Source organism: Delphinus delphis, chromosome 15 (assembly GCF_949987515.2).
Source record: "Delphinus delphis chromosome 15, mDelDel1.2, whole genome shotgun sequence".
Taxonomy (NCBI): domain Eukaryota; kingdom Metazoa; phylum Chordata; class Mammalia; order Artiodactyla; family Delphinidae; genus Delphinus; species Delphinus delphis.
The window spans coordinates 52,060,423-52,083,828 of record NC_082697.1 but is presented as its reverse complement, the minus strand read 5'-3'; the positions used below and the strand labels follow the sequence as shown (position 1 = coordinate 52,083,828).

Sequence of the window (23,406 nt, the reverse complement as noted above, 5' to 3'; positions counted from 1 at the left end):
AGTTCTAAAATTCTTATTAGTACCTGTATAAATCCTTTCTACTGTTTTAACTCATCCCCTTTTGTTTTGGTAATAAATATCAGCTGGGAAACATAGACTAAGCACAAAATATGATGTGTTGCGAATATCAGGAAACTATAAATGGAGAAAAATTAACAGTATTCTTTGATATTAGGAACCAACTGTACGTATTGCAAGTACTCAATCAAGATCATTTAACTTCTTTCCAAGATGAGTTTCCATTAACCAACAGTGTCTTTTCTAGGGTCTAATTAGCGTAGCCTTTTCTTCAATGAAACTTTCTGGGTAAAACAACATAAATTATCTCCAGAGACATTCAGCCCTCTCACTTCATGTAAAGTAGAGACTCAGTAGGAAGGTTCTTCATGTCTAAACAAGCTGCGCCCACCACATACTAGTGTTGGAATTTCTGCCTGCTCGATAGCAGCAAATACAGGTGTTTCTGGAAAATGAAGTGACCATTTTAAGAAGACCTCAGTAGACACCTTAAAAGACTGTATTAAAAGAATTAAAAATTAAAAATAATTTTTAATGAAAAATATATTTTTTAAAAGGAAGAAGAACTCAGTAGATAGCACATTTAATGGATCTGGAAGGAGATAGTCGTAGCTACCAAAAATGTAAGTGCAATACTGTGTCTGAAGAGCCAGGAACCACAACAGTCTTTTTGCAGCCCTAATTACCCTAACTTCTTTTTACTTTTTTCCACAATTACCTGAAATGGCCCTAAGGCTCAAGTCACCAAAAACGAATTTTTCAGTCAAATGATTAATTTGCCAAGTTATCAAAAACTTACTGTAATAAATGTTCTTGAAGAATATGTTCGTATATATTGATGGTCAAGAAGATTATTCCTTAAAAGTTTTTAGTAGATTGGTAATTCTCATTCGGTGAATGGGCCTGATGCTGTGAAGACCCCTTAACTCAGTTAAGACCTGCTGGTCTGGTTGGCCTGTCACCTTGGCTGTTGGAATAGATTCAGCAGCTTTTACCTTTTAGGGTTTCTTTGCACAGGTGCATTTGACCACTCAGCCCTCCATGGCAGACCGACTCTCTGGGTCGGAAGGAGTGACCTTAGGGCAGGGGAGAGAGTGGGTCTGTCCAGTTGTCAGTCCTGTGTCTTGGCCCTCTGGCTCACCCATCGAGTTTTCTTTCTTGACTTAGCCATTTGTTTTCTGCTGTGAAATCACAGCATTTCTGATTTGGAAGATTGCTTAGAAATCATTCTGGTCCAGCTTGCTCATTTTAAATTATTTCCCTATTGAATTTAAATCTTAAATTGGAAGGTAATCTTATTTTTTTTAATCAACAAACACCAAGCAAGAAGGAGAAAACACAGAAACATTATTCCTTCTATCTAAACAACTATGTTCGGTTTCTTACCAATTGATCTTTATCATCTCAGGTGATTATCACTTCTTCCTAGTTTGATAGCTCTGCATTTAATGAGCATATTCTTTATTTTATGACTGCAAAGCTTTGTGTACCCAGCTGTTCTAGGGTCCTTCTGGGGGAATCAGAACAAGCAAATATTGCAGAACAACGCTTTGTCCCACCTGGTATTTGCTTTCTTGTCATTTTCTGACTTTTAAGTGGAGGTTGGGAAGAAGTAAAGTTTCCAGGTGGGCCAGGGGAGTATGTCAGAGGAGTGTGGGTCTGGAGTCCATCAGTAATGTAGAATGTCTGGGCCAGGTTGATCCTGAAGGGCCATATCTAGGAATCCAGCCCGACATGAATTGGGGGCAGTGGTTATGTGGCAGGAGGAAGCACTTTCATTCCCTCTTCTGTCTTGGTCAGTGTCTGCTTCTTACTGTTTGCATTACAGAGTCCTTTGCAGACATTATAATCTGTTCTTGGACGCTTCATGGAAAATAACTTCCTTTTCTAGAAAGAATGCCAGAATAAACTTTATTATACATACTCCTTGTGCATATCTGTGATTCTATCCTTAGGATAGAATAAAGGGCATTTTAAAAAATGGGGTTGGTGCTGATTACTCAAACCTATGTAACAATAGCGCAACCCTAATAAAAATACATCAAACTCCTTTAAAAATTAAGGAATACACCACAATAAATATAAAATGTTTGCGTTTCAAGGTCGTGTGATGGACAGGGGTGTAAATGACGGTTGAGTTATGGTGACAAGTGACACATGCAAAGAGCAAAGATCTAGCAAAGACTGAAAAGGGGTGAGTGGGCTGTACCCTCCACAGCCCTTAGATCATGTGCTTTGTGTTCATCTGCTGTTTCTCATCGTTCAAAATGCTGACAGGCATGGGTGGGGGGGTCACGATTGCACCAGTGTGACTCCCACGCCGTGGTAACCTCCCCCTTCCATGATTAGGAATTGCATGTGATCTGATGGGAATTACTGAAATGCAAATTTCATACATTTTAAGGCCTTTAATGATACTGTTATATTGCCTTCCAAGAAAAGCCACGAACCAGGTCACTAGTATCGCACAGTGCTCCCAAGGCTGGGGATTATCACTCTGTCCTTTGATAGGAGGAAATGGTGTCTTATTATTTTGATTTGCATTTCTTGATTACTGGTAAGAATTAAAGTACTTACGTTTAGTATGCTTTTATTTTTTGAGTTGCCTAGTTCCTGTCCTTGGCCAGTTTTTCTGTTAGATTCTCTTAGAATGCTTTATAAAGCAAGGTGGGCAACCCTCTGACAAGGTGGGCAGCAGGAGGGTTAAAAGGTGGGCAGTCTACTGCTAGATCCCCCTCTCCACCACTGCCCAGTGCCACTTTGGACCCTGAGTTAGTCCTCCCTTGGGGGTGGGTGGGTGGGTATTAAATGAGCTGATGCTGTTGGGCACTGAACACAGAGCCTGGCACAAAGTCCTTGAGAAATAAAGACTGGCCAAGGAGAGGAAAAAGAATAATACCTGCAGTGTTATTTGCTTTGTCTTGTGTGTTTCAGATATTTTTCCTAGTTTGTTGGTTGCTATTACAGTGGCCTGGCCCTGGCGCTTTTCCATTATGCATGGCTGCCGCTGCATCAGAATCACCTGTGGCCCTTTTGCTCTTAAATGTTTTGTTTTATTCTAACTGTAAAAGTACATACATGTTCATTTTGGAAAATCTTTAAAAAGTAGAAAGCTAAATATAATAAAGCACTCCCTGTGGAACTTTAACAAATAGAAATGCCTCTGGCTCCGCCCCAGATTTGTGAATCATAGTCCCTGGGAGGGACAAATGGGAAATCTGTATTTGAAGAGGTTTTACTAGGGATTGGTTAGGAACCACTGCTTTATTTACATATTTTTATGAAGCCCTTTACCACTTTTGCATTACAAAATATTCATTTAATACTTTCTAGTACCTTTACAATTTTATTTTTTTTTTATTTATTTTTTTTTTGTGGTACGTGGGCCTCTCACTGTTGTGGCCTCTCCTGTTGCAGAGCACAGGCTCCGGACGCGCAGGCTCAGCGGCCACGGCTCACGGGCCCAGCCGCTCCGCGGCATGTGGGATCTTCCTGGACCGGGGCACGAACCTGTGTCCACTGCATCGGCAGGCGGACTCTCAACCACTGTGCCACCAGGGAAGCCCTACAATTTTATTTTTTATATTTAATTGTTCATTGTTTTCTACTGATTCTTCTGATCCCTCCCAAAGTGGAATGTTTTTTGTTTATAAAAATAGTGGACACTTGTAAAACATTCAAACAATACATAATTATAAACACGATCGCACCCCTGCCCAGAGCTAACCACCAAATAATCTTAACAAAGTTTTTCTAAGAACAGGTACAAAATATAAAGTTAATAAAGAAAAACCAAATGACTTTATGGTACTACTTTATAACTTTCCTTTGTAGCTTAATATGTTATAGACAGCTTTTCATGAGAGCATGAAGGTCTACATTATTATTGTTACTAATTTCGTTTGCCTCAATCATTTTGCTATATCTCACAATTTTGGGTGGGTCAAGGATTTGGTTAGGGCTTGGCTTTGGGCCCTTATGTACCATGTGGCTTTGACTGGGGTCACTTGAGGTCCACCTTACTTTTCATGACTGCACATGATTTCATGAGGTCTGTAGCCATAATTTTTTTTAATTAGTCCACCTTTGATAGGCATTTTGGAGTTTTCCAGTATTCAGTGATTTAATCAAGGCGTGGTGGCTGTCTTTGTACATACATTTTAGCACACTAGTCCGGTTACTTCCCTAATAATAAGTTATAAGAAGTAGAACTACTGGATCAAAAGAAATGCACATTTTTCTTTTTGATACATGTTGCTTTCCAGAGTTGTACTAAATTGCATTATCACCAAAATCTCTGAAAATTGCTGTCTCTGTACCCTCATTGATACCATTTTTTTTTATCTTGGTCATATTGATAGGTGAAAGATGTCTCTTTGTTCTCATTTCATTTCTTTGATGCTTAGTGAGATAGAACTCATTTTAAAACAGCTTTACTGAGATATAATTCATGTCCCATACAGTGTTCCTTCCCCCTTTTAAAGTGCACAATTCAGTGGCATTCAGTGTATTGTGTGACCATCACCAACCACAATTTTTTATTTTTAAATTTTTTTCTTTTTTGATTAATTAATTTATTTTTTGGCTGAGTTGGGTCTTCATTGCTGCACACGGGCTTTCTCTAGTTGCAATGAGTGGACGCTACTCTTCGTTGCAGTGAGTGGGCTTCTCATTGCAGTGGTTTCTCTTGTTGCGGAGCACGGGCTCTAGACGCACGGGCTTCAGTAGTCGAGGCACATGGGCTCAGTAGTTGTGGCTCTCAGTCTCTGGAGCCGCTGCAGGCTCAGTAGTCGTGGCACACGGGCTTAGTTGCTCCACGGCATGTGGGGTCTCCCGGACCAGGGCTCGAACCCGTGTCCCCTGCGTTGGCAGGCAGATTGTTAACCACTGTGCTACCGGGGAAGTCCGCCAACCACAATTTTAGAGCATTTTCATATCCCAGAAAGAAACTCTGTACTTTTAGCAAGTTCCTTCCATTTCCCCCAGACCTTCAGCCAGATGCAACCACTAATCTATTTTCTGCCCCTATGGATTTACCTATTCTGGACATTTCATAGAAATGGAATTATACAATATGTGGTCATTTGTGACTGTCTGTTTTCACTTAGCACGATGTTTTTGAAGTTCATTCATGTTGTAGCATGTACTGGTACTTCCTTTTTTGTGGTTGGATTATATTGCATTTTGGATATATCACTTTTTTCCATTCATCAGTTGATGGGCGTTTAAGTTCGTTCCACTTTTTTGGCTGTTAGGAATAGTGCTGCTACAAACATTTGTGTACATGTTTTTATGTGAACATATGTTTTCAATTCTCTTGGGTGTATATGCTTAGGAGGGGAATTGCTGGGCCATATGGTAACTCCAGGTTTAACCTTTTGAGGAACTGCCAGAGTGTTTTCCAAAGTTGCTGTTCCATTTGACGTTCTCACCAGTAGAGTGTGTGAGAGTCCAGTTTTTCCACATGCTCACCAACACTTGTTACTGTCTCGTTTTTTTAATTGTAGCTACCTAGTGGGTGTAAAATGGTACCTCAGTGTGGTTCTGATGATGGCTAGTAGTGCTGAGCGTCTTTTCATGTGCTTATTGACCATTTGTATATCTTCTTTGGGAAAATGTCTGTTCATATCCTTTGTCCATTTAAAAAAATTAGGTTCTTTTTATTTTTTAATCATTAGTTGTAAGTGTTTTTTTAATACAAGTGCCTTATCACATCTATGATTTGCAGATGTTTTCTCCCATTCTCTGGGTTGTCTTTCACTTTCTTGATGGTATCTTTCAAAGCATAACAGCTTTTTATTTTAATGAGGTCCAATTTATTTTTCTCATTGATGTGGTTTGTGCTTTTGGTGACATACCTAAGAATCCATTCCCTAATCCAAGGTCATGAAGGTTTACTCCTATGATTTTTTTTCTAAAAGTTTTATGGTTTTAGCTCTCATATTTAGGCCTTTGATTCATTTTGAGTTTTTTTTTTTTTTTTTTTTTTTGGTGGTACGCAGGCCTCTTACTGTTGTAGCCTCTCCCGTTGCGGAGCACAGGCTCCGGACGCACAGGCCCAGCGGCCATGGCTCACGGGCCTAGCCGCTCCACGGCATGTGGGATCTCCCCGGACCGGGGCACAAACCTGTGTCCCCTGCATTGGCAGGCGGACTGTCAACCACTGCGCCACCAGGGAAGCCCCATTTTGAGTTAATTTTTGAGTATGATGTGAAGAAGGGGTCCACCTTCATTCTTTAGCATGTGGATATCCAGTTGTCCTATCCTTTTTATCCCTGTTGGTTGGAAAGACTATTCTTCTCTCCATTTAGTTGTCTTGGCTCCGAGGTGTAGAACGTTTTTTATGTTTGTTGTTTATTTGTTTTGTGAGGTATCTGTACATTTTTTTTTTGCCCAACTTTTTAATGGAGTAGTATCTCCCCCCCCCCCCCCGAGTTCTTTATATAATAAAAAGTGCCACAACCTTTCTGGAAAACAATTTAGCAACATATATAAGGAGCTTTAATAATGGCCCTATCTTTTGACTCACTGTTTCCACTTCCCAAAAACAACCATTTTCCCTGTTTTTCACTTTTTAAATTTTGCTGTTTTTCTTTATGTTAAGTTTTTCTTATTGTCCTGCTAAAAGTATTTTTTCCTAGTATTTTTATCCATTTTAATCTACTTTATTCACTTTAATTCACCTGGAATTTATTTTATATTTTAAGATGATACAAGGATCAAAGATTGCCGCCACAGCCGTCCAGTTTAAAATACCACCTGTATAATACACTAATTTTATATGTACATGTATCTTTTTCTAGACTTATGTAAAGAAATCTATAGCTTTATAATTTTGGTATCTGGCAGGATAGATTTCTCCTTCATTCTTACTGTTTTTCAAAATTTTCTTGGCTATTGCAAAAATAAATTTGCATAAAATTATAAATTACTTTGGGGGGAATATGCAGGTTTTGTTCTATATGTTTAAAGGGAGGTTCTTGTCTAAGCGCTTTTTTTCCATTCTCCATGCCCGCCTGGACAGTGGGGACTGAGCAGGGAAGTTGGTAGAGTCTGAAGGCTGCTTCTGACAGATTTCTGCAGGAGTTCATACACCTCTTCTGTCTTGTTGAACACCAGTCTGAGAGAGGAGGAACTTAAATGCACCCTAAGTTTGTAAGCACTTTGCAAACTGGAATAGCCTTGAGCAAGTACGTGGAGTTATATGGGGAAGGCCAAACACAGGGACACGAGACATGTCTTCTTTTCCATTTTGCTGCAGACTCATCTTCACCATCCATTATGTTTTTTGAGACACATGTAAGCAGTGTGTAGAGCTTATTAAGCATCTACAGATAGACAAAGTAAAGACCAAGGTTTGAATGTGCTGTATAGTTTCCAGCCATGCTATTTCTACATGTTGAGGTTTCAATATACTGTCACGTATAGCTCAAAATATGCTATATTAAGAACATCCCAGATGAGAAGCAATGTGTTAATCTTTAATAACTTTAAAAAGTCTTTTTTTTTTTTTTTTTGTGCTACGCGAGATTCTCACTGTTGTGGCCTCTCTCGTTGCGGAGTACAGGCTCTGGACGCACAGGCTCAGCGCCCGTGGCTCACGGGCCTAGCTGCTCCGCAGCATGTGGGATCTTCCCGGACCGGGGCACGAACCCGTGTCCCCTGCATCGGCAGGCGGACTCTCAACCACTGCACCACCAGGGAAGCCCCTAAAAAGTCTTTCATAATTTAATCATAAGGTTGAGATTTTTACCAGATTTTTGTATGATACATATTTTTTTGTATGTAGCATTTCTGTATTTTAAGAAATGGGAGGAGGACAACTGGCTGGATTCTTCAAGTCAGTGCCATGAGAAAATGGGGGAGGGGGCAGGAGATGAAGAACTTTAAAGACAATAACCAGATGTAGGGTTTGGGTCTGAATTGGGTCTTGATTTGTGCAGACCAGCTCTAAAAGACATTTTGGGGGCAAGTAGAGAAATTTATATAGGGACTAGATATTAACAGATATTAAAGAATCCTTCATTTTGGGCTTCCCTGCTGGCACAGTGGTTAAGAATCCGCCTGCCAATGCAGGGGACATGGGTTCGAGCCCTGGTCCGGGAAGATGCTACGTGACACAGAGCAACTAAGCCCATGTGCCACAACTACTGAGCCTGTGCTCTAGAGCCCGCAAACCACAACTGCTGAGCCTGAGTGCCACAACTACTGAAGCCCACGCGCCTAGAGCCCATGCTCCGCAACTAGAGAAGCCACAGCAATGAGGAGCCCGCGCACCACAATGAAGAGTAGACCCTGCTCGCTGCAACTAGAGAAAGCCCGGGCGCAGCAATGAAGACCCAACACAGCCAAAAATAAAAACAAATAAATATATAAATTTATTTTTTAAAAAAATCCTTCTTTTGTTAGATGTGATAATGGTATCCTTTCCTCTCTATTTTTCCATACGTTTGAAATTTTTATAAATGCAGAAGAGACCTAAACAAGGATCATCTTATATTTCTCATATTCTTCTATTCCTATTGATTTCCGCTTGGACTTTCTAGTCCATGGGAATAAGTTGATCAGTTCTGAAACATTTAACATTGATACTGAATGCTGCTGGGGGCATAGTCACAGGCTATTGGAGCTTTATTTTAAAGTACCAGAAAAAAAGGAGAGGGTACAGTTTATGCCCAATCATGGGAGATTGTATAAACAAGTGTATAGTCACATGTTCACTACACATCATACTACAACTTAATGGTATGGGACAGAACCTGGAGTAAATACGAAGCCAGATGGTTCATGCATACACATGTGCATAGGAAAAAAGACTGGAAGAAGAAAAACCTGTCTGTGCTTCAGTAGTGGACTCCTGGCTGTCAGGATTTCACATGTTAATTATTTCCTTAGTTCTTTTGCTTTCCACATTTTCTACCGGGTGCATATATTGTTTATATAATCAGGGAAAAAACAGACATAAGGAAAAGAGGCTGTTTTCTCTACCAGTCAGGAAGCTCGACCTCTCAGCTTGAACTTTGTTTTTGCTTTGGATCCTGGTTAGGCTTCCAGGGGTTGTGCTCCTGAGCAAAGCCAGGCGGTTTTTCTACACACTTATTTTCTGAGTTCTCATCACGATAAAACCAAAGCACAAAACCCTGTAACTTTTTAAAAATGAGCTTTGGTTCATTAAGAAATAATTTTATACTTGGTTTTCCCCTAATTGCAGGTGTATAGTTTTGATTCTTAATTTGGAAAATCAGAGTGGTGGTGTACTTCATGGCAGGCACTGAGTGTTGTGAAATCAGGCGAGGAGTGTGAATGTCAGAGCAGAAGATAGAAATCCCTGAACTATGGATTATATTGTTGCATATTAGGAACATTACATTTCTCTGATTTCACAAGTTTCTTTAGTAAATTTGTGTGAAGAATGTTGGTAGTTAGTAAAGAGTAAGAAGGTGGTCTCCACAGGTCACCTTTTCCATTTTCTTTGCAGTTAAGAGATATGGTTGGTCTGGCCTATTACTTTGAAAGGCTGAGAGCAGCTAAACTCTATTTTTGAAACTTTAGCAGATCATCTAATACTTTTAGAAAAAATATTGTCAGATGTCTGCGTAGAAATTTTAATGGAAGGCAAAGCATTTGATAAGCATTAACAGTTGTACTGGGTGGTTGTATTCAAGATAAGTGCTCTTATTCTCTTTTTTAAAAAAAAACTTTTTATTTTATTTATTTATTTTTTGGCTGCGTTGCGTCTTCATTGCTGCGCATGGGCTTTCTCTAGTTGTGGCGAGTGGGGGCTACTCTTCATTGCGGTGTGCAGGCTTCTCATTGTGGTGGCTTCTTTTGTTGTGGAGCACGGGCTCTGGGTGCTCAGGCTTCAGTAGTTGCGGCACATGGGCTCAGTAGTTGCAGCGCACAGGCTCTAGGGCGCAGGGGCTTCAGTAGTTGTGGCATACAGGCTCAGTAGTTGTGGCTTGCAGGCTGTAGAGTGCAGGCTCAGTAGTTGTGGCGTACAGGCTTAGTTGCTCCATGGCACATGGAATCTTCCCGGACCAGGGATCGAACCTGTGTCCCCTGCATTAGCAGGCAGATTCTCAACCACTGTGCCACCCGGGAATTCCTGTCTTATTCTTTTAGGAATGCTGCAAGTATTGTCCCTCTGGTCACAAGATTATGAAATCCAAAGGGTGGCTCTGATTCTTATGCTCCATCAGATATTCACAGTGGGTTGTGATTGGTCAGGCCTTGACAATCTTTTTAATTAGGTTGAATCATATGAAATTGCCAATGTTTGGTCATTTGGGCCTAGAGAAACAACAGTTTCATATGGTTGAACCTAATATAGTAACAGCTTTTCGTGCACTTGTGTGTATTGTAGAGTGAATTGGGTTTTTGTTACTACAGTTTAGAATAAGCATCGCTTTCTTGCTCTCAGATGATCATACAAAAGTGAACTTTAACCAGCCTTGCTTCTGAGTTGGTTTATTTCTGTGCCTCTGGATCTTCCTTAAAGTTGCCAATGAGCTAAAGAGAACCTCACCAGCTGCCTTCTCTCTGTGGCTGATACTATCCATCAGCTTTAACATTAGTTTGAAAAATAATTAATGAACGTGAATTGGAACTCTGAAAGCTTATTAAAATATTTTTATTTGTTTTATTTTAGTCTCAGATGCAAACATCAGTGGGAATTGGACCCACACAGGCAATTGCAACGGGCCCTACTGCAGATCCTGAAAAACGCAAACTGATACAGCAGCAGCTGGTTCTACTGCTTCACGCTCATAAATGTCAGAGGCGAGAACAAGCAAATGGAGAGGTTCGGGCCTGCTCTCTCCCACATTGTCGAACCATGAAAAATGTTTTGAATCACATGACACATTGTCAGGCTGGGAAAGCCTGTCAAGGTAAGTGCCATTTTCTGAAGTCCTGGGGGCAGAGTTTAGGATGAAATTTGCCTATTATTCTCAGGCACCTCTCTTGTTAATAAGGTTCCCACCACCAACGTCCCCACACGCCGACCAGTCAGATGCCTCTGGACACTTACCTGCTGAGGAGAAAGGCGATTTGGTTTTATGATATTCTGTGAACTTCTGCTGGCTGGGGCTGTGCCCTGCATTTGTTCTTTTCTGCCTTCCTGTGTCATGGAAGACCTTTGTCCCTTCTTGACACTGTCTTTGTCATAACTGTTTAGATCACGGTTTTCTTTTGGACAGTGTAGCTCACACACAGACACGCATGCACACGCCCTTCCCAGAACCTAGAGCATCTGTCTTGCAGTCGTTTTGTGTGCCCACACTGCCAGGGGCCCACTGCCTTGCTCCTCCACCTTTTCGTCTTGAGACTCATTGGGATACTGGTGAAGTTGTCCTGGGTGACTGTCTGTGACGTGGGGAACTATGCACTGTATCATCCCTGCCTCTCCTTCCTTCCCCTCCAGGAGGAGGACTCAGGCGAGTCACGTGCCCCACCCCCGCCGCCTGCTCTTCTATAGCAGACACCCCAGTTCTCCCGAAGAGACTGCTTCTTACTAACAACTCTACTTCCCTTTACTCTTTATTCTCTTCTCTTCAAACTTGTGCTCCTAAACCTTGGGGAGAGTCTGTCCCTGATCTCCCTCTTTCCCTTGTGACATTTGTGAGTCCCAGGTGTAACCCTGATCCTGATGGAAAAGCAGAGGAGGGTCATGCTAGACCTTTAGAAAGAAGTGACAGCACCTTCACATGGAAGCAAAAATAAAGAAAGAGGGACCAGGCACAGCTGCCCTCTCAAGTACTTTGAGAACTGCCCAGCGTCCCCTTCAGAGTCTCCACAGACCTCTCATTTGCTTCTGTCTGTATTTCTTCAGCTATAGTATTTAGATGGTTTCATGCTTAAACATAATGTAAAATTTTTATTGTAAATAGTGACATCGCAGAATTATTATTTGTTCTGCCTTTCATTCCAGTTGTGCAGTATTTCAGGGCAAGTAGTTTTTGTTTTGTTTTTGATTTGTGGGCTGAACCTTATTCACCATCATTCATAACATTGCTTCTATGGGAAGTTTTTGTTTGGAACTCTCAGTAGTTGACTTACAAACTTTTTGGAAAATAGCCTGTTTGTAAGTTGAGGACTGCCTGCACTGTGCTGTGGTTACACTTGTTACCATTTTTTTATGGAAGCTGGCATTATAATTTAGGTGTAATTGAAAGCGTGACAATTTGGATAGAAAAATAACATCTCGTTGTTTTTCTGGTCATAGTTGCCCATTGTGCATCTTCACGACAAATCATCTCTCATTGGAAGAACTGCACACGACATGACTGTCCTGTTTGCCTCCCTTTGAAAAATGCCAGTGACAAGCGAAACCAACAAAGTAAGTGAGCATTGGGGGTAGAGAAGCTTGGCGATGAGATGATAAGCTATTTCTAAAGAGAATACAGAGGAGTAGGTAGGAAGCAGGGCAGAAACTACTAACCGCAAAGTATAGTGGGAGCAGAGGTACCAAGATGGAGACCTGAGGGTGAAGCTCAGCTTAGCGAGTAGGCAGGTCCTCCATGTGCTCAGTGACATGGTCGCTTTGGAATCCCCCCCACCCTCCACCTCCAGCACTAGAATTGGTCACAGCAGAGCAGTTAGTGCAAAAGAGGGGCGTCACTTTGTTTAGAGAGCCAAGAGCCAACATGATGACTCTTCATGTTTCTTGACAGATACTCAGTATCTGAGGATTTGAGTGTCATGTCACTATAATGGCGGCGACTTCGGGGTGAGGGGTGGAGTAGACTGGACACTTCTTTTGGAATTACTCTAAAGTAAGTTTTGAGGACTCCGTTTTCTAGAAGAGTCAGGGGGTCAGGGTAAAATCCCACGTGTAGATGTTTAGGAGGTTTTCCTCCTTGGAGATGCAGTTCCCAGATCTAGTTGCATAACTAACAGTTTATTCAGCACAAATCGAGAGTCTCTGCACCAGGACTGGCTGCATCCTGATCATTCCCATCGTTTTGTCATCTTTCCAGTCGATCTTTGTAGCCTTTAGCTGATCGGCTAAGCAGCGCCCTGCTTAGGAGGCCTGTGTGTGGCTCCCAGGGGCTCCCTGTAGGCATCAGAGCAGGGAAAGGATGAGCATCTCTCCCGAATTTTAAGTCCCTTCCTGTCATTTCCAAGGTGAAACTGTGGTCTTTGGGTGTGTCCCTCAGTTTGGGCAGATAGGCCGTGCCCTTGAATCTTGTGTCACCCCTTGGGCTGGAGCTGCTCCCCGTGACTCCAGCACCGTCGTCTTCATCTTCCTCCACCTCATCTGTGCTGTCTTGCCAGCCTCCCCTGTTTGTCGTTATGTGTTCATTACTCTCATTCTTCTCGATCACCTGCCTCAGACCCCACTGCTGCCTGCAGAACATGTGCTGCTTTTCTTTCTGGTTGTTTCCATGTGGCACAAGGAAAGATGGACAAGCACACTGTTCCTCAGAGCACTGTGCAGGCCACATGCTTTCCTCAACAAGCCCAGCTCCTTCCTTCCAAAAGGGTCCCTCACGAGCCTGCCCCACGTGGCTGGGTGTCCACGGCACAGGAGAGATGGTCCAGGGCCACAGGCCTGTCATCCTCCCTCCCTCCCTGCAGAAGGGGTCATACTAAGCTTCCTTTAAAAGTCACTTTCCTAAATCAGTTAAATTATACTTTGATTAACCAAAAATTGAATTAATACACAATTTTCCAGGACATCTCTTATATAAAGTAAAGATCTAGGAGTCTGGGTCTTCTAGAACCAGATATTTGGGACAGTAGTTCTAGTGGAATGCAGTCTGGTTTTCCTTCAAGTTAGTGTAAAACATTTTTTTTAACTAGTATGTTGTGATGGTTAGTTTCTTGTGTTTTAGGATGTATTTCAGTAATAGGCGTGTTTTGTTTTTTTTTAATTAATTTATTATTTTTGGCTGTGTTGGGTCTTCGTTTCTGTACGAGAGCTTTCTCCAGTTGGGACGAGCGGGGGCCACTCTTCATCGCGGTGCGTGGGCCTCTCACTGTTGCGGCCTCTCGTTGCGGAGCGCAGGCTCAGTAGTTGTGGCTCACGGGCCCAGTTGCTCCACAGCATGTGGGATCCTCCCAGACCAGGGCTCAAACCCGTGTCCCCTGCATTGGCAGGCAGACTCTCAACCACTGCGCCACCAGGGAAGCCCAGTAGGCGTTTTAAGTGCCAGAATATTCATTTGTCGAATTTGTGGTTGTACAGTATTAATTCCGTGAGTAATGAATTAAGACATTGTTCTTAACTTTCAATTTGGGGCTGTGGATTTTCTGAGCTCTTCTGGTTTTTAATATGTATTGCCATGACAATTGTAAAGATTTCTCTTTTTAAGAAACACTTTGTGTGGTTTTTGTTTTAAAAAAAAAAGAAAAATGAATGTGGGGTTTTTTTTTTTTAGACTCCTTATAACTGCCTGACTGTTGTGACAATTGATCCAGTGCGTGCTCTCAGAAGTGGTAAACCACAGTGTTTCTCCTAGTCATAATGTAAGGTGTTACCAGAGTGATTTTATAATATAAAGTCACAGAGAAGGTGTAGACTAACTTTGTGCAAGGTTTTGGCAAATTTTCATGAAAGAAATGAAAGTGCTTTCTTTTTTTTGTTTGTTTTTGGTTTTTTACATGCTTCTCAAATTACGTTTCTGCTCTGAGTCTATTCCTTTGGCCCTAGCACTATAGTTTTGTGAGTACAAAGGACTTTGATAGGCTGAGTGAGAAAGTTGCAGCAATATCTTTTCTGTAAATGTTTGTTGCTGTTCCTCCTCTCCTGAAGCAAGTTGTGCTTATCATGTGTGAAATGGGGTTTAGGCAATAGAGAGGAACTGTGTATCTGACCCTCTAGCAGCTGAGAGTCAGCTCCACTGTTAGAATATATCCAGTTGACCCTTGAACAGCTCAGGGGTTAGGGGCACCAAACCTCTGCACAGTCAGATATCCACAGCCCGGGACTTCCCTGGTGGTCCAGTGGGTAAGACTCTGCGCTCTCAGTGAAGGGGGCCTGGGTTCGATTCCTGGTCAGGGAAGTAGATCCCACATGCATGCAGCGACTAAGAGTTCACATGCCAAGACTAAGAAGTCCGCATGCCGTAACTAAAAGATCCCACGCGTCACAGGTAATACCCAGCGCAGCATAAATCAGTCAGTCAAACCACGGCCTTCCCACTGCATTGGCAGTTTGGTTCCTCCGTGTCTTTGGTTCTGCATCTGCAGATGACAGTGTGTGGGTGTCATATTTGCTGTTGAAGAACATCTGTGTGTACGTGGACCTATGCTTTTCAAACCCATATTGTTTAAGGGTCAGCTGTACATTGAAAATGATGTGACGGTGGCATCAGTCAGAGGAGTGAGGTAGAGGCAAGTCAGTATTATAAGCAGTCCTGGCAGGGAGGATCAGAGTATGCTGGAGGGTGGGGCTGGGCAAAGCCCAATTTCAATAAAATAACAATGGAAGAGCATTCTAGATAGCACAGCTGATATGCCTGCAAGGGCACAGATCTGACTGGATTCAGAGGTTCCTATGCTATAGTAAGGTTTGTAGTGGGTGGTAAGGACCCCTGGGGACTGAGACACACCTGTGTCCACCAAGGCTGTGCTTTCCAGGCAGGTTTTCCCACAGATGCTCACCCTACCTGGTGCACACATCCTACTTATCTAACTTCTCTCACTGATGTCTCTATTGAGAGAACCTGCCAGAATCACCTGTGGAGCCTACACAGTGGTCATTGAAAGGAAACTCAGACCTCTTTGGCCTGTGTTGAGATTTTGTTTAATTTTTCCTTGAGTTGTTTTCAAGAGATTCTGCAATCACTGATCTTGAGTTATCCATCCCTTATAGAGATAATCAGATTTTATTGAATAATTAGGACTTTGCAAGGTATATACCTAATGTCAGTCCTGGCATCTGACTCCCAGTAAATTCCAGTACTGTACAGGGTGGCAACGGGGACAGGGGCTGTGGGAACACATGACCGAATTCTCTATTTGAATTCATGTTGCCTCATCAGTGGGGTTATTGGTACTCAGCATGTGGTCCTCAGACCAACTGCACGGGCACCCCCAGGTTGTGTGTTAGAAATGCAGAAAATTGGACCTCATCCCAGACCTTCTGTGTTACTAGACTACATTTTAACAAATTCCCAGGTGATCGGGACATGCTGCTCTGAATGCGTTGAAGGGCAGAGTGTCTGTTCTGGAACTTTTGAGAAGGTGTGAGTTGTTCTCTGGGGGAAACCATGGGTTTCCCAACTCAGACCAGGACTGTCAGAATGGGTGCCCCAGGGTCAGCCCCAGAGCCACACCAGCCCACTCACTGCCCAGGGCTGCCTGGGCCCTGGGCTGCACCTCGACGTGAGCCTCCACAGGGTCTCAGTCGGCAGTCCCCAGACCTGTGACTTGAATAACTCTACTGGCTTGATGCTCACTATCTGGCCCTGCTGTGTGTTCCAACTTTAGACCCCTCTGTGTGAAATGCATTCCTTCAGGGTGTTGAGTCTTCCTTAAAACGTGCCCTCATGATGCCTGCCTGGTGGTCAGCGAGCACTTGTGGGATGGCCGCCTGTTCCACCTGAGGGCTCCCCAGAGACCCTCAGCCACCTCTGACAGCCCTCACTCGGGTAGGGGCGGGGAGCAGAAGCGGGCATGGTAGCCTCTGGCTGTAGGGACAGAGCATTGGGCTTGTTTGCCCTGATTTAAGTACCAAACCTTCGCTGGTGATAGACTTCATCGGAATAGCTTTGTCCTTGCTCTTCTGGGAGACACAGGGTTGCCACTTCTGAGTCTTTGGCTTCTGAGGAAAACCTGCTGCAGGGCGTGCATTCTTGCTTGTTGGTGGCTGTGATGGGAGGCCTGGCCCTGGGGCTCAGGTGTTCCCCTTTGTCATTGTGCCCTGTGCTGTACACATGAAGATGCTGGAGAGGAAGGGGGGGTCCTGGTGCACAGTGCATGTGAAGCCCTGTGCTGTGGGAGCAGCTCTGCAGAGACGTCTGCAGGTCTGAGTAAATTTCAGCTTGGCTTTTTCAGTGGAAATCTAAGTGATGACCAGGTAGTAGATGCTTTGCCTGCTCCGTGGCATGTCCCCCACCAACCTCACAAAGCTTTGGAGTTCAGTGTGTCCGTTTTCATTGGATTTACAAATTGAGCACAGTTTTATTGAGAATGACTGGGGGGACTGGAACTTCTGGTGAATTGAATGTTGCAAAGCAGCAGTGTATAGCGTACATGGACCCTCTCCGTGAGGCTTTGTGCTCACTGGGGAAGGACTGCCTTGAAAAGTGGTGGGTGAGTCCTGGGCAGAGCCAACTATGAAACTTGGCCTTTTATTTCCTAAGTCGTGGGCTCCTGGTATAGCTGCAACAGAAGGGGAACGGTGGGTCATTGGAGGGGTTGGGGGTGTTTTGATGTAGCAGGAATGCCGACTGATACTCAAGGGAGAGGAACCCACACTGTATTGAGATGTATTGAGACATTGTGTGATGTGATATTCTAAGGATTGATTGTGTATGAAACATAGCATTGAGCTCTAAGAAAGAAAATGATGTAAAAATCGTAAAAAGAACAAGAGGTTTTGACATTTAAAGAGGTAAATGGGAATTCCCTGGTGGTCCAGTGGTTAGGAGTCTGCACTTTCACTGTGGGGGCCCAGGTTCGATCACCCCCGGTCAGGGAACTGATATTGCACAAGCCTTGCAGCATGGCCAAAAAAAAAAAGGGGGGGGGGGCAAACATCAGTACAGCAGGCTGTATTCTCAATGATACCAGATGAATGAAGCCTTGCTGTTTTAGCACTCCTTTCATTTTTGTTCGGCCCTAAAGCCCTCAGTGCTGGGAGGGCACCTGTTATACTGCCGCAGCTCACCTGCACCTCGTTTCCCTGTGCTGGGCGCCACAACATGGGAGGAATCCAGATGCGTCGCACACTGGTCCACCCTTTAGGGAACGTGCAGGGAAGAGGAGATGAGCACCATTGAATCTGATATGGGGTCCAGAGCTGCGGCCTTACATTTGTCAGTATTATCAGATAAATTTGTTGCTCTCCCATCAGACCCTCTGCTCTGTGAGTGCATATCCCGGAGCCTCGCAGAGTCCCCAACATCCAGTCTGTACGCAGTCTGTGCAGCAAGTTGAGTGAATGAGTGAGCGAGAGAGTGCAGGAAGCTCAGATGCCCAAAGAGAAGCAGAGGCCCAGGAGACACTGGGGGAATTCAGGGAAGACTTAACTGCTGCCCAAGACACCAGCAGGATGTTCACGGAGAGCTAGAGCATCTAGCGCTTTTACCCCTTTCCATCAGCTGTCACCCCCATAGGAAATGCCTGTGTTCCCTTACCCTTATGAGATAATTTGTGTTATCTCATAGCAGCATTTGGACTCAAATTGGGCCATGCGTGTATGTTAGAGACGCTTTTTGTTTGTATTTTGTTTTCCTTTGTCTCTAAATTGTTAGAAATGTCAGTTACCAAATGCTTGCTTGTCTTCAGATAGATGTGTTTTCTTTTAAAATAAAAAATATAGTAATGTTTACATTTAGGACATAAATGTAACACAAACAAAAAATGCATTGACCTTGTCAGCAGCTTCCACGAGACATGCTGGCTGCCCCATAAGTGGCCTTGAGCTTGGGAATGGCATTTGTCCTAGGATGTGGAATTTTGGCTAAAAGGATGGCATTTGGGGAAGTGTGGACGCAAATGGATAATAGCAGGAAGAAGTGGTCGCTAATGCAGCTTCACCCAGAAATGGAAGGCCACGTACACCTTGTTTCTTTAAATTCCTCTCCCTCCACAATTGATCAATATGTGTATCAACGTAGTCTGTGTCTGTTCTTTCTTATACCACAAGGTGATAGAAAAATAAGTCATCCTACCATTATCACTTTCCTTTTTACATCATAGTTCTTTTAGAAAATTTAGCATGTCAGTTTCAAGAGTACAGTGTCATGTGTTTAAAGTTTTGTGGAGTATTAGCTATTAGGAAAAAAACACTTTTATAAGGTATTATACATGACTTATTTCAGCTACATGCTTGTCATAAAGTGTACCTTGGGAACTGATTTTCATTTATAATAACGAGGTGCTTGGTGTGTGTAATTGTGTCCAATGAGCATTAATAAGTTTGAGATCTGAATATCCTTATTAGAAAAATTAATAGTATGGAATGTGTAATTATCAAGTTTTGGGGTTTTTTTTTAACACATTTTGGTTTAATTAAGTTACTCTGTTAAGTATTTGAGTTGTTTATGTTATAGTTGCACTGATGGTAATGTGAGAATATTGTTATTACACATAAGGTAATTGAATTTTAAAGAAAGGCTTTGTGATAGTGTTTTTTAATGTATCAGAGAGCATATGTTATAGTATCAGTTTTATAAGCTGCTGTTTATGACATGACTATAAAGCTTTGGGAAGTTGGAAAGAAAGGAGATCTTAAGAATAAGAATAAATGGTATGACATAAAACTTCTGCCATATATTGAGTGCTCAGCAAAGGAGGACATTTGGATGGATGGATGGATGGACAGACGGACGGATGGATGTTTGGGGCCATCTCTGTTAGCTTTGAAGCCCTTGGGAATGGGACTCTTTATATTGCCACAGATTTTTCCTTTAGTCTCCGGGGATCAGGCAGGAAGAAGGGTAGCTGGAAAGAACACCCTGCGAGCCAGCCTCAGGCCAGGCCAGGCCATGGGAGCCGAGGTTGGCTGCCGAGGCTGAGCATCTTGACACTCAGTTCTGAGTATCAGCGGTGCTGAGGGGACACCAAGCCTCGGTCCATCACTCATTTCAGCTAGATAGTCACTCTGTCAAGTACAGCATTTCTCGAACAGCTTCACATAGCAGAGAGCTCAGCATGGTGTCCTCCTGCATAGGAAACTCGTAGGAGAGAAAGGTGTGGTGTTACCTGGTCACTGTACGCTGCAGTTTCAAGGAAGTGCACTTTTGTTTTTTGGAAGGTCATGTCATAGATCTCAAGTTATTAATAAGTAACAAAACTGACCAACTAGGTATCACCTCTGCTCCTTCTGTTAATCCTTCTGTACCTATGCAGGTGAGGAGTAAAGGACTTGGGAGAGCGGCAGCAGGGGGGGGCTCCTTAGGTCATCTCAGTGGTGGCTGATGACCCCCAAAGAATCCGAAACTTTCTGTTGTTACACGTTTTCTATTTCCCCAGAACCGACTTCTTATGAGTCTCTAGATTTAATACATGAGGACTTTGATTAGGTAATCACTGACTTTGTGGTCTGTTGTTTTCTAACATAGAAACTTGAATTTTTCTTCAGCTTTTTGCTCTTCAACTACTGCTGTGCAGAATAGATGAATAGAATGGGATCCTTCTGTCTGCACAGTTCCTTTCTTGGTAGCCTTGTTCCAGTGTTTCGTGACATACATAGGTGGTCTTCTGATAAAATTTTACTTGCTTTTCAGTAGTTTTTAAATCATTTGTGGACTTCTCCCTTTTACTTATCTTTTTTGTTTGTCTGTTTGTTGTTATAGCCATCCTGGGGTCTCCAGCTAGTGGAATTCAAAACACAATTGGTTCTGTTGGCACAGGCCAACAGAATGCCACTTCTTTAAGTAACCCAAATCCCATAGACCCCAGCTCCATGCAACGAGCGTATGCTGCTCTTGGACTCCCCTACCTGAACCAGCCCCAGACGCAGCTGCAGCCTCAGGTTCCTGGCCAGCAACCAGCACAGCCTCAAACTCACCAGCAGATGAGGACTCTCAACACCCTGGGTAGGTGAAAGAACTCTCAAGAATTTCTTTGTCCACATGCAGCATTGGGAATGACAAGTCTTCCTGGAACCCAAGGCTGTTTTCAGTTACTGTTTTTACTTTAAATTCAAGTTAATATATGTATATATATTATGGTGATGGTATCTTTTAAATGATTGAAATAAAAAACTTCCAGGAAAAGGCTAAAGTGTAGGGTGCACAGAAGATGCTACAGGCTTGTAAAATGAATAGCATTTGCAAATGAACCAATATTTTTGTTGCTTCTGTCTGGACAGTTTTCATAAGGGCGTTTCATATGGCTCAGAATACAGAATCTCACAAGTTAGAATTAGGGTTGTACCACTTGCACTGACTCTGAGTAGACCATTTATTTGACAAAGAACCTGAAGGTGGGTACAGCTCTTAGCACGTCTTGGTTATGGGCTACCTCATGGCTGGAGGTGACCAGCCTGGACATGAGGAGGTTAACAGGAATCTCAGAAAATCTCTTCTGTCTCAGACTTCTCCATGGATTAGTGTTTCCTAGTGTCATCTCAACCCATTAATTGCCAGTGTTTCATCATTCAGTCACATCTCTCCACAGTTTTTGCCATCTCTGCATAGTGTCTCCTTAATGTTTCTCTTCAAATTGGCATAGTCCTTTTAAACTCAGACTTAAGCCAAACAGTTATGTCAGTAAGTTAAATCAAGGTTGTTGTGCTAGTTTTTTTCTTTTCCTAATAAAATATTTTAACCTTAAAAATGTCCAGTTAAAGACATCTCATCTGTTGCGTTTTGGGAAATAATCACCCTAATGCACCTCTAACTCCTGCTGGCTAGGAGACTGGGTTGGAGCCCTGAAACCTGCATTATAATCTAACTCTACTCCTATTGGTGATATAATCTGGAACAAGACTATTAACTTCTCTGTATCTCACCTTTTTCTTACTTTAGAATGGATACTGTAGATAAGTTGACCTTTTATCTTCTTCACCTGCACTTAAATTTCTATGATTTTTACCTTCTGATATGCAAAAAAAAAAAAAAAGATGATGAGCATGTATGTGACAGGTTAGCTTACTTGTTTAGGTCATGATATTAATGAAGCCAGAATCAAAATTTGAATCTGCAGATGGATCATTTCTGGTTTTTTTCTGCAGCCACAGAGCACTCATGATGCCAGTCAGCCTCCATAGAAATGCCTTTCTTTAGTTATAAAGTGCAGTGGGAAGGAGACTGCAACTGAATTTATACAACTTGATCACCGTTGTTGAAAATATAACTCCCAGAGTTCCTGCCATAGCGTTTATTATTATAACTTATAAGAATCATTTATTTATATGTGATTTTTTTTTTTATCTGTTATCAGGACTTTAAAGTGTATATTATAGTTCAGGAGTTGGTTGATTTCTTTTCTTTCTTTCTTTCAAGGAAATAACCCAATGAACATTCCAGCAGGAGGAATAACAACAGATCAGCAGCCACCAAACTTGATTTCAGAATCAGCTCTTCCAACTTCCCTTGGGGCCACAAAGTAAGACCCGTGTTTCATTTGGCTCCGATCTGAGTGACAGTTGCATGTGAAAGTGGGCTGGTAACCACGGGAAGCTCTTGATTCTTTCTAAATGTGTGATGCTCGCCCTTCCCTCCTTCCCTCCTTCCCTCCTTCCCTCCTTCCCTCCTTCCCTCCTTCCCTCCTTCCCTCCTTCCCTCCTTCCCTCCTTCCCTCCTTCCCTCCTTCCCTCCTTCCCTCCTTCCCTCCTTCCTCCCTTCCTCCCTCCCTCCTTCCCTCCTTCCAATACAGTTTAAAGTTCCATATGGTTGACGAACCTTAGTTAGATAAATCTTACTCTTTCCTTAGCCCACTGATCAATGACGGCTCAAACTCTGGAAACATTGGAACCCTCAGCACTATACCCACAGCAGCACCTCCTTCCAGCACTGGCGTTCGGAAAGGCTGGCACGAACATGTCACTCAGGACCTGCGGAGCCATCTAGTGCATAAACTGTACGTGGCCACCTCGCCCATTATTCACATGTGATGGAAACATTTTGTGACTGATGGCGATGTGACAGTTTTGCAGTTTCATCGATGTCTGATTTAATTCCTAAGTGTTCTCTTGCGCCCCAGGTGATTGTACCCTAGCAGCTGAAGGGGGTCACATGCTTGTGACCCAGATGCTGCATCCCCAGTGGGTCCTACAGAGGGACATGAACTGTGACCCATGTTGCAGGGGGCCAGACCTGTTTTCTAAGCTCTGGGATGCACCAGGGACCTGGGATCAGCTCAGAAGCTTAGCCTTATTTTGTGGCTCAAGGTTATACTTGTGGAGACCCCTGAGAATTGGAGGAATTTGGGCCTAGTAAATACAGATGGCATGACACTACCATCATACAGTTTAACATACAGGAAATTAATAGTTAACTTTCTCCAGCTATTTAAGTTAAATTGAAGGTGAGGTTAACTTGATTCCCTTGGAGATTTGTTTTCTCCTTCATTATTTTAATCAAAAGTTTTTATAATAAGTAGTTTAAAAATTAGCAATTCAAAATGAGAATTTTGAATGGTCCAGCACTTATCGTTAATAGCAAAATATGGGTGTGTTTGACTTGTAGATAAATTGACAGGTCAGTATTGTCTCCAGAGAGCGACTTCATTTGTGTATTCATGAACTAGGCGAGAGAGATTGGGGGTTTC

At 42.8% G+C, this 23,406-nt stretch overlaps 1 protein-coding gene across 2 annotated transcripts in view; it reads left to right on the top strand.

The window, feature by feature from the left end:
* Positions 1-23,406, top strand: part of CREBBP (CREB binding protein) — a 132,133-nt gene that overhangs the window by 66,577 nt on the left and 42,150 nt on the right. For both annotated transcript variants that reach the window (XM_060031649.1, XM_060031650.1), the window contains exons 4-8: positions 10,667-10,907; positions 12,242-12,355; positions 20,487-20,729; positions 22,140-22,242; positions 22,570-22,716. In XM_060031649.1, coding sequence (XP_059887632.1) covers positions 10,667-10,907; positions 12,242-12,355; positions 20,487-20,729; positions 22,140-22,242; positions 22,570-22,716 — 848 coding nt within the window. The remainder of the gene's footprint in view (positions 1-10,666; positions 10,908-12,241; positions 12,356-20,486; positions 20,730-22,139; positions 22,243-22,569; positions 22,717-23,406) is intronic.